General features: G+C 42.0%; 1 protein-coding gene across 1 annotated transcript; it reads left to right on the top strand.

The window, feature by feature from the left end:
• Positions 1 to 3,149: 3,149 nt before the first annotated feature.
• Positions 3,150 to 10,101, top strand: LOC123145153 (C2 and GRAM domain-containing protein At1g03370). Its single transcript, XM_044564487.1, has 9 exons — positions 3,150 to 4,254; positions 4,495 to 5,862; positions 6,174 to 6,356; positions 6,507 to 6,790; positions 6,876 to 6,992; positions 7,744 to 8,000; positions 8,198 to 8,375; positions 8,473 to 8,745; positions 9,456 to 10,101. Exons 1-9 carry the CDS (start codon positions 3,906 to 3,908, stop codon positions 9,648 to 9,650), a joined length of 3,204 nt encoding a protein of 1,067 aa, XP_044420422.1. The 5' UTR covers positions 3,150 to 3,905; the 3' UTR covers positions 9,651 to 10,101.
• Positions 10,102 to 10,645: the final 544 nt, after the last annotated feature.

The following is a 10,645-nucleotide window of genomic DNA, read 5'->3' as shown; positions in this document are numbered from 1 at the left end:
GGCCTTCTTTGAATCAAAAACTTTGTCCAATAGATTTTTTTTCTTTCTATTCCTATGTATTTCTTTCACTTTTCCTTTGAGTCAAAGAAGGCCTCATTGGTATACCCACATGGTCGATGAAAAACACAGGAGTCTAAATATGCTGGAATTAGATGCCATATTTTGTGGATACCCACATGAATGTGGAGGCGGCTCCTCTACCGTGCCTCTCAGCACGGCACACCCTTCTTCGACGCTCGCGGATGCATTGACATGGGCCAGAAATTTACTAAAAACTAATCAGCCCAGCCAACTGTTAGATGTATACACGCCTGAACTGATTAATTATGCTCTTGTCTTGAAAAAAAACTATGCTCAAAATTTTCGTTTTGCCAAAAAAAACTATGCTCAAAATTTACTAAAAAAATATGCTAAAGAAAATGTGCCATTTTAGCGGAACTAATTAAATAATTAACTTAAAAACAGTTAACTATAATCTGTTGTAAATATAAGACAGAGATTTCAATACAGACTACACACAAATGTATATAAACACATTTTAGAGTGTAGATTCACTCATTTTGCTTCATATATAGTCTATATTGGAATATTTTAAAAGCCTTATAGTATTTAGGAACGGAGGGAGTATAATTAATGCATGACCAACACTATAAAATGAAAATGATCTAGGCATGCACTAGGCCCTCAGCGAGGATCGCCACCCTGGATCCCTCCGTCGTCAAGGACCGACGTTCTAAATCCCTTTTCGGCCTCCATCATCTTCACCAACACCCTCATCGAGCAAGGGATTCCTACATCATGTGGTGTTTAACTGTAGTAGCTAAGAGAGTGAATCCCTAGCGGGGCATTGTGAGCTTCGGAATTATTGTTTCGACTTTTAAAACTAAACAGTTAATAATTCAGGCGTATGTACAACTAACGGCTGGGCTGGGCTGATTAGTTTTGGCTAGTTTCTGGCCCATTCCAATGCGCCCGCGAGCGTCCGAAGAAGGCACGGCAGCCGTGCCGTGCTCAAAGGCACGGTAGAGGATCCGGCTCCCATGAATGTATACCATAGTGTCCTTGAAAAAAAGGAACATACTACCTCTGCTTCTAAATATAAAAGGTTTTGGCAGTTTAAACTAAACTGCCAAAACGTCTTATATTTAAGAACATAGGGTGTATAACATAGTGAATAGACACTCCTATACAGGGAAGAAAAGAGATAAATATACATACTCGATTGGACATCTCAAATAAAGTGAAACATGGAGTTTGAAAGGAAGAGTAGGAATTTTAAATGTTAATCTTATGACGGAAAAGACAACGTAGTATTGTGCCCGTTTGATTTACAAGAATTCATGTGAATTTCCCGTACATGGGCTATTTGATTTGTAAGGTTGTAACCTATAAGATTTTTTCATGCGGAATCCAATACATTTCGTAGGATTTGTGTCTTAAACCTCTGGCAAAGAAACATTTGCTTTTCATATGGTGTAAGGGCATCTCAAAAGCAGACCCGTAAAAGCGCCCGTGTATGTTTGAATCGCGGTGTTCAGACCATTTTTGCCATCCAACAAGGTTCCTTAAATGTTCATGGACCAATCCGCATGTCCGAATTTCGGTATACTGGCCACAAACTTGAGGACCTTTTGTGGACGTCCAGACATCTGCATGTCCAACCAAAAGCAACCATGTGCTCCTCCTCTCCTCTCTCTCCTATCTCTCCTGCAAGCACGACGAACGGAGAGCACCACGCGTGGCTTGAGCTAGTCCTCTGTAGCGGCCATGGACTCAAAAACCGAAACCTACATAGAAGGATCCCCGGAATTCTCCTGGCCACGACGTGTGGGGCTGGAAAGAAAATTCCGGAGCTGCCCTTCTCGGACGCGGTGTATGTCCGTAGGGATAGTAGCTCACAGGGAACAACTCTCACAATCTTCAAGAATAAATCTCTCAATCACAGGGAACAACTCTTAGAACCACAAGGAACAACTCGCAGAGAGAAAAATGATTCAAAAGAGTAAAAAAGAACTCACTCAATCACTAGGAACAAATCTCTCAATCACAGGAACCAACACTCAATCACAAGTTGTTGCTTGTCTCATCATGGTCGTCGTTGCCATCGGCGGCGTGTGTCCGTGCGTCCGTGCTCAAATGCACACAAAGTGTTTGATGAAATACGTACACGAGCAGGGTCAGACAAATAGGGAAAATTTAATGACTACAGTTGGATGACCGGCTCCCGTATCATGTCCACAAACACGTTCGGATGCGGCACGCGGGTAGATAGTGTGTTTACTTTATGGGATAGCGTTGGAGATGCCCTAACCAAACAAATGTGGTGCAGGCAAAATCCTATGAAATTTGAGTGGATATGATATCGCAATCATGTATTTTTGATGTCCCGCATTTTTAGAATCATAAAAATCGAATACCCCCAAAGTTTTTACAAGACTCAATTCTTATCGGATTTGTATGAAATATACTTTGACCAAACCGGTGGCCGGTCCTGTAAGCGAAGTCAGTGGACCAAAGAAGGCAAACAGTGCAAATTGTTCATAAGAAAGGCTCAATTGTAGCAAAGTAGGGATTTCCTTTTTCGGGTAAAATGCAAGGAAATGACATCACCATATGCATGCACAAATGTATAAGATTGCAAACGTTGTACGACTATGGGTTTTTTACTTTTAGTTTCAGAAAAAAAAATTAGCACCAACCGACCTCACCGATATTCAGTGAATTTCATTAACTTTGGTTTGCATTTAGGCCAAAGGGCAGAAATATTCACTTGAATTCAATTAAATATTCGATTTTTTGCGGACCATTTGAATTCATGAAATTGCTGAAATTTTTTGATCGAAACATAAATATTCAATGTCTACTGAAATTATCAAAATCCAGTGAATTCCATTGAAATCTCACTGAGTGAAAACCACAGTCTACAACATAACAAGAGGGGAAAGGTTTCCACTTCTGGACATAAAAGGACTCTATTGCCTAAATTGCAGGAGGGGGCAAAGCCGGGATCCAACTCAATCATGACCACCCGTTGCGAATCCATTGTCTGACATGTCTCTTACCATATTCAATCAAGATAGCTGCAGCTGTACTCGAGCCCATGAAAATCCATCACGGGAAATCTCACCACTTCACACCGGAATCCCGAGTTCCTCAACAGCGACGCCGCGACGGCGACCAACGAGAAACGCGGGGAGACGAGAGCCGGAGAAAAGACAAGACGAAGAAACCCCGAACCGCCGACTCGGGAGCACACCAAAAACGGAGATGCGCCGCCAATAATTTAACAGTGCGCACCATCAAGAACACGATGCCTTTCCCCCCCCTCCCACCCCTCGCTTCCTTCCCATTTCGCTCTGTGTGTCGTTGACGAGATCTCGCGTCCATGTGGCCGGGGTTCTTTTCCTTTGACTTGATCCAACCAGGAAGAAGACTTCGAGCCGTGCGAAGCTAGTATATTGGCGGTCTGCTGGTTGCTCCCATCACTTGGTTTCCTCCTCTTCTTGCCATTTCTCGTCTGCTTGCTTGCTTCTTCTTCTTCTTGCCCCCCTCCCCTGTCCGTCCCGGAGCGTGCAAAGTCTGATCTGGTTCTCCTCCCGTGTCCGTCCACATCCAGGGGGGGTCCTGGATTTGGAGACGGAGATTGGCACCTGGAAAGTGGCCGATGTGCCCGCCAGTCTTGTTGTTTTGCCGGGATTGGTAACGGGCGGGCGGGCAAGAAAGAAGTGATGGGAGTTTGATTTGCCACTTTGATCTTGGGATTGGTTCTTGGGAGGCGGCGGTAGTTGGCCCGTTTCTTGGTTCTTTTAGGGCGGAGTTTGTTTGGGATCGGGAGAGCAGCAAGCCATTTCCGGGCGGTTCTCGCCGGGGGATTCGCGCGGGCTGAGGCAGGTTCGTCGGCGAAGATGAGGCTGACTGTGCGTGTGATCGGAGCGCGCAACCTGCGCGCCATGGATTTCAACGGGTTCAGCGACCCGTATGTGAAACTGCAGGTCGGGAAGCAGCGGTTCAAGACCAAGGTGGTCAAGATGAACCTGAACCCGGAGTGGGATCAGGAGTTCAGCTTCGTCGTCGCCGATGTCCGGGAGGTGCTCAAGTTAGATGTCTATGATGAAGACATGATCGGGACTGATGACTTCCTGGGCCAGGTGAGGGTGACACTGGAGGATCTTCTGGCCGCGGAGAACTTCTCGCTCGGCACGCGCTGGTACCAGCTTCTTCCCAAGACCAAGAGTGACAAGGCAGTTGATTGTGGTAATTGTTTCAACTTCCAATTTTTCTCTATTTGCTCATGGACGTTTGCTATGTCAAGTAATGTTTTTTTTTGTCCTTTTGCATATGGATTCAGTATTTGACTTTGTGACATTACAGCACGTATTCATTTATCTATTGCTAACTGTAAGATCTACAAGGGCATGAATTCTACTTGCTATATAATTGTGCGAAATATGCTGGTCACTTTGCTGTTATTTATTATTTAATTGCATCCTGCAGGGGAGATTTCTCTTGCAATATCTTTAGAAACAGCTGGGGCCACACGATCATGGTCTGATGATCTTGCAACTGAACTAACTGGTACACAGAAAGAGTATTCATTGCAATCCAGTCAAAGCGCAGGAGCATCATCGGCTGCATTAGCTTATGAAGAAAATGAAGCTTCTAAAGAAGATAATGTTAATGAGTATTTTTCTGATGGAACTGAAATCCCTGAAGAGGACAAATGTGGTGAAGTGAGAGATTCAGAGGACAGGTTTAATGGGATTACTACTGAAATTTCTAATGAAGCCGAAACTTCTAAAACAGAAAAGCTTGACAAGCCCTCGCTTGTTGATCGTGTCTATCAAATGTTTGCCAAGAAAAATGATGATATTTCGTCAACATCATTGACAAAGACCGAGGCTTTAGAAGAAGTTCAACAAGCACCAGCAGTATGTGAGGCTCCTTTAAGCCAAAATAGTGACATTTGTTCAGAGATTACATTTGCTGAACTATTGAGATCTTTTGAATCAAGGCACGAAGAAGTCGAAATGCCTGTGAATTTACAAGGAATTCTTGTTAACCAGTCATATTTTACGTCACCTAGTGATTTGAATAACCTTCTCTTCTCACCAGATTCAGATTTTCGGCAAACATTGGTTCAGCTTCAGGGTTGTACTGATTTCAAAACTGAACCCTGGAGAATTGATAATGATGGGGAGTCCCTGAAGAGGGTGATAAGTTATACAACTGCACCATCCAAATTGGTTAAAGCTGTAAAGGCAACAGAGGATCAATCTTATTTGAAGGCTGATGGAAAAGAGTATTCAGTTTTATTGAGTGCTAGCACTCCTGATGTTCCTTGTGGTACTTATTTTCGGACAGAGGTTCTTTTCCGTATTATGCCAGGCCCTGAACTTGATTCTGAGCAACAGACTTCACATTTGGTAATTTCTTGGCGCATGAATTTTCTTCAGAGTACTATGATGAAAAGTATTATAGAAAATGGAGCAAGACAAGGCTTGGAGCAAAATTATTCACAGTTCTCTGATCTACTGTCAGAGAAGATCAAGCCTATTGATGTAGACGATGCTGGATCAGATAAGGAGCAGGTTTTAGCTTCATTGCAAGGGGGGCAGGAGTCTGATTGGAAGATAGCATTCCTATACTTCTGCAACTTTGGTGTCTTGTCCTCTCTTTTTGTTGCCTTGTACATTGGTGTTCATGTTTCGCTAGTGAATTCAGGTGCAGTTCAGGGACTTGAGTTTCCTGGATTAGATTTGCCAGATTCTATCAGTGAGATTGTCATGGGTGGGCTATTGTTTCTTCAGGCGCAACACATATTTAAGAAAATCATGTGTTTTTTTCAGGCAAGAGAACAAAAAGGTACTTTCCCAGTTTTTATCTTCTCATCATTTTGCATCTCCAGCGTGCATGTACCTGAACCTCTTTGGAAATACAAGATTCTCATTATTAACAAACCATGGCTATATTTTTGATAATAAAATAACATGTTATACACTTTTTTTTGGAGCTTTTATTTTTCTTGATGCAAAAGAAATATGGAACTTCTGACATTTTTTTTCTCAAGGAAACTTATGGGTAAATACCATAGTAATTTGATTATTTTTATGTACACTATTGAATCTTTTAGACATGAATGTGATTATGTTAGGCTAATAGTTTCCCTCATGCAGTTGGTGATCATGGTGTGAAAGCACAAGGCGACGGATGGTTGCTAACTGTTGCCTTAATTGAGGGAACCAATTTGGCACCAGTCGACGCTACTGGTTTCTCTGATCCTTATGTGGTATTTACTTGCAATGGTAAAACCAAAACAAGCTCAATCAAGTTCCAAACACTTGAACCTCAGTGGAACGGTATGTGTTCTGTTGAAGAGTTTCTGATTTTTCTTCCGAAACATATCACTGAGGAAGATTAACTTGGGAACTCCTGATTTTAGTAGAAAAGATGGAGCCATGTGATACACCTGCATCTGGAAACTAAATAAATTTTGATAAATGTTGCAGACATCTTTGAGTTTGATGCCATGGATGATCCTCCATCTGTTATGAATGTACATGTATATGATTTTGATGGACCATTTGACGAAGTTACCTCTCTTGGACATGCTGAAATCAACTTTGTCAAATCAAATCTGTCAGAGCTAGCGGATGTATGGATTCCTCTTCAAGGTAACTTGGCTAAGTCCAGGCAGTCTAAGTTACACCTAAGAATCTTCTTGAACAACTCAAAGGGCACTGGTATGGTCACTGAGTATCTGAGCAAAATGGAGAAAGAAGTTGGTAAGAAGGTGAGTGCTTTCCTTCCCATATTCGCCGAAGCATACTGTTAATTTGTGATTTTTCCCCTTGTCTGATCTGGGTTACTGCTGACAGATGACGTTGCGGTCTCCTCGAACTAATACTGCATTCCAGGAGCTCTTCTCTCTGCCTGCAGAAGAATTTCTAATCAGCAGTTTTACCTGCTACTTGAAGCGGAAATTGCCTACACAGGTACTTCTCGAATTGCGACTTAACACTGTTTTGAACTTACTCCCTCCGTTCCTAAATATTTGTCTTTCTAGAGATTTCAACAAATGACTACATACGAAGCAAAATGAGTGAATCTACACTCTAAAATATGTCTATATACATCCGTATGTGGTAGTCCATTTGAAATCTCTAAAAAGACAAATATTTAGGAATGGGGGGAGTAGTTCACAAGTAGATTACTATAGTGTAGAGGAAGGCCAAAAGGCATGACTTGAAGGGAAATTGGGGTTTTGGAAGGGGGGGGGGGGGGGGGGGGGGGTGGTTGGAAGTGGAACATATATAGAGTATCATGGGGAGATTTTATTGATTCTTTTTTGCTTGAGCGCACAACGTATATATAGGCCTGACACGACTGTCCCGTAAGGCTCGAACTTCTCTGATTCATATCTTACCCAGGAAGCACGAAACTCATAAGCTTAACTTGCAGAGTTGTTAATTTTGAACTCCTTATTCAGTTACTCTCATAAATGCCTTTTGGAAAAAAAAATCTTAAAAGGATGCTGGCCTGATATGTGATTCATTGGTTTGCATGCTGCTAACTTGTGGATGTGGCACCTTTTATCAACTATGAACATCTCAGATTGTCAAGTTCTAACATGTGGATTGAAAATAAAAGTTCAGATTATTTTCATGTTATTACATGTGCGATTTCAAATAGTACACGAATATCACATAAATAGCTTGCTAAGGGTTCAGCCAATATTCATTTCAGGGCCATCTTTTCTTGTCTCCAAGAATAATTGGATTTTATTCAAGCATGTTTGGCCGGAAAACAAAGTTTTTCTTTCTATGGGAGGATATTGAAGACATACAGGCAATTCCCCCATCACTATCGACATGGAGTCCATCCCTTGCAATAACTCTTCACAGAGGTAGAGGCATGGATGCAAAGCATGGAGCGAAGAGCGTAGAGAGTGGAAAGCTGAAGTTTTCTCTGCAATCTTTTGCATCATTTAGTGTGGCCAATAGGTAATCTCCGCCTTCCTTAAATAATGAAGTGCTTTAGCTCCACTAACACCAAACTACTTAAAGGTTTACCTATAGCAACTGCCAGCCTAGACCATCAATACATATCTGCATTGATACACATAGCACCTTGGACTATTTGTATGACATTATTGTTCTTGTTATTTTACCCTTGCCCTTATTTTTTTGGTGCTTTACAGGACAATAATGGCGTTATGGAAAGCAAGATCATTGAGCTCCGAGTCTAAAGTACAGATTGCTGAGGAACAATCTCAAAATAATACACTTCAGAGTGAGGACAGTGGAATTTTTGTTGGTGTTGACGATTCCAAGAGCCTTCAGATGAGTGAAGTTTTCTCGTCAACCATTTCTGCTAATGTAAGTTCAGTAAAATTTGCAGCTGCAACTTTTGGAACTGCTTATGTTGAACTTTAATCGCCAGATGGTTAACTGAAGTATATGTGCCTTTTGCCAGATGAATTCACTTCTGGAGGTGTTCGAGGGTGGTTCGTTGGAGATGAAAGTCATGGAAAAAGTTGGATGCCTCAAATACTCGGCTACACAATGGGAATCAGATAAACCCGACGAATATCAAAGACAAATTCATTACAAGTTTAGCAGGAAGTTGTCTCCTGTTGGAGGAGAAGTGACTGGGACCCAGCTGAAATCTCCTATGCCCAATAAGAAAGGGTGGATTATTGAAGAGGTGATGGAACTTCAAGGCGTCCTTCTTGGTGACTTCTTCACGGTATGTCGATATACTTGAAACTTCTGCTCACATCTCAGAAAAATAAAACCATGTGTTTACTAGTGAGCCAGTTTGACTTTAGAGTCACCTATTTAAATGGGATACCACTTCAAGAAACATCTGCCATTGAAAACTAGTTGCATCCCTCACTTGCTTGCCATTTGTTTTTAAATTTTAAGTGGGTTATTGTACTAAAGTTGCATCATTTTATTTTCACTAGTTTGTTGAAATCCCTGTATGAGCCTACCCCAACTTGTTTGGGACTAAACGCTTTGTTGTTGTTGTTGAAATCCCTGTATGGAGGATTTGTTTGATTGAAAAGGTTAGTACTAAACTACAGGCATCTTTTAATAAAAAATATCCTCTGCTGGTTCGAAAGACGAAACGGCTTCAGTGAATGATCTAAACAATGTGAGTATAGGTTTACCGTGAGGTATATGTGACATGCATTGCATAATTTCGTGAGCAATCTTTATTCTGGGGTTTATATGCAGAGCCAAATATGAAATATTATTGTAGCTTGTCCCTTTGTCCATGTCCTGATTAAAGATGAAACCAGGCACGGCATCTCTTCCTCCATCTTAACGCAGCCCATTGCACTAAGTTCCTCCTTTGCATATTTCAAAGAAATCAGTTGTGTTCCTGCTAACTTTCTGAATAAAATCAGAATAATCACTGTAATGATCTGTTCACCTAACTTGCGTGTGCAGCTTCATATAAAGTATCAAATAGAAGACCTTGCTCCTAAACAAAAGGCGTGCAGTGTCCAAGTCTATCTTGGAATTGAATGGTCAAAGACCACCAGGCATCAGAAGAGAATCGAGAAGAATGTTCTTTCCAGTTCATCTGCTCGCCTAAAGGAGATGTTCAGCCTTGCATCCAAGCAACTCTCGCACACCAGATAGGATCATTCATCCGTGACAACCCATGTGCATAATACTGAATGACCAAAGATTTACTGACCAGCACTATGGTCCCCTGTACATACATTGCTTGATTGAAGGGACGCGCGGGCAGACTGATTCATTCGTTAGACTATTTTAGGGCGAGCTTTGCAGATTTTTCTGTAGCTGTGAGCAATTGTGGTGCAGCATTTTCTGAACTCAGGACAATTTGGACCAGACATATGATAGCAGCATCATACAACCAGTTATGATTTACACTGAAGCCATGGCCTGCAATTTGTTGATCTGTAGACAGTAGTGTTTGTCTTGTATACATAGGATAGCAGTGTTGTTCTCTGTACGTTGGAATTGGGCCACTTCAACTCCCTGTTTCATTGATCACACACATGTTGATACAGAAGGAAAATAAAAAGTGATCCGGTGATAAATAAAATTGGATTTTTATATGACACTAGACGTATGGCCAAAAGTTTTTCATACATTTTTATGTGACACTAGCCGTATGACCATGGTTGCTCTCTATCCCCTCTGTACCACAATACTTGTCGTTAGGGGAACCTGTACTGGTTTTCCCCGACGACAAGTATTTCGGTACAGAGGGAGTAATTGGCGGTTGTAAACTTGTAATCTTCTGGCCAAACTATTGGCTACCATGGCCCTGATGCTCATTGTGGCACGCTGAGGTGATCATGTGTGACCTTCCTACGTTCCTACCAAATAAACCATGTGCTGCAACCATTACAAGCTCAACTGGGTCCTCTCTCGGGAGTGGAATTCCTCCAGGTATATCGGAGCCAAAAATGCTAGGCTTACGAAAGGTTTATTTATACATAAACCTACGTAATTACCTTTCCCACTAATCAAACCACCCCCTAACCCCCTTGACCCCGTAATCTCACGTAGGTGTGGCAAAGCTCTATCGGAGCACAGAAGCTCCTCCAACACAGCCGTGCGAGAAAGGTGCAAAGTGGCAACGGACGCCACCATTTCTCCCA

This window comes from Triticum aestivum, chromosome 6D (assembly GCF_018294505.1).
Source record: "Triticum aestivum cultivar Chinese Spring chromosome 6D, IWGSC CS RefSeq v2.1, whole genome shotgun sequence".
Classification (NCBI taxonomy): domain Eukaryota; kingdom Viridiplantae; phylum Streptophyta; class Magnoliopsida; order Poales; family Poaceae; genus Triticum; species Triticum aestivum.
Note: the sequence above shows the minus strand (reverse complement) of the source record. Positions and strands in the feature narration are given on the sequence as shown.

What these genes read in the sequence shown, in the direction of transcription:
- LOC123145153 (XM_044564487.1), top strand. Translation starts at nt 3,906, where the DNA reads ATGAGGCTGACTGTGCGTGTGATCGGAGCGCGCAACCTGCGCGCCATG. An exon ending in TGACAAGGCAGTTGATTGTG is followed by an intron (nt 4,255 to 4,494) that starts GTAATTGTTTCA and finishes TGCATCCTGCAG; the next exon opens with GGGAGATTTCTCTTGCAATA. An exon ending in TCATTTAGTGTGGCCAATAG is followed by an intron (nt 8,001 to 8,197) that starts GTAATCTCCGCC and finishes GGTGCTTTACAG; the next exon opens with GACAATAATGGCGTTATGGA.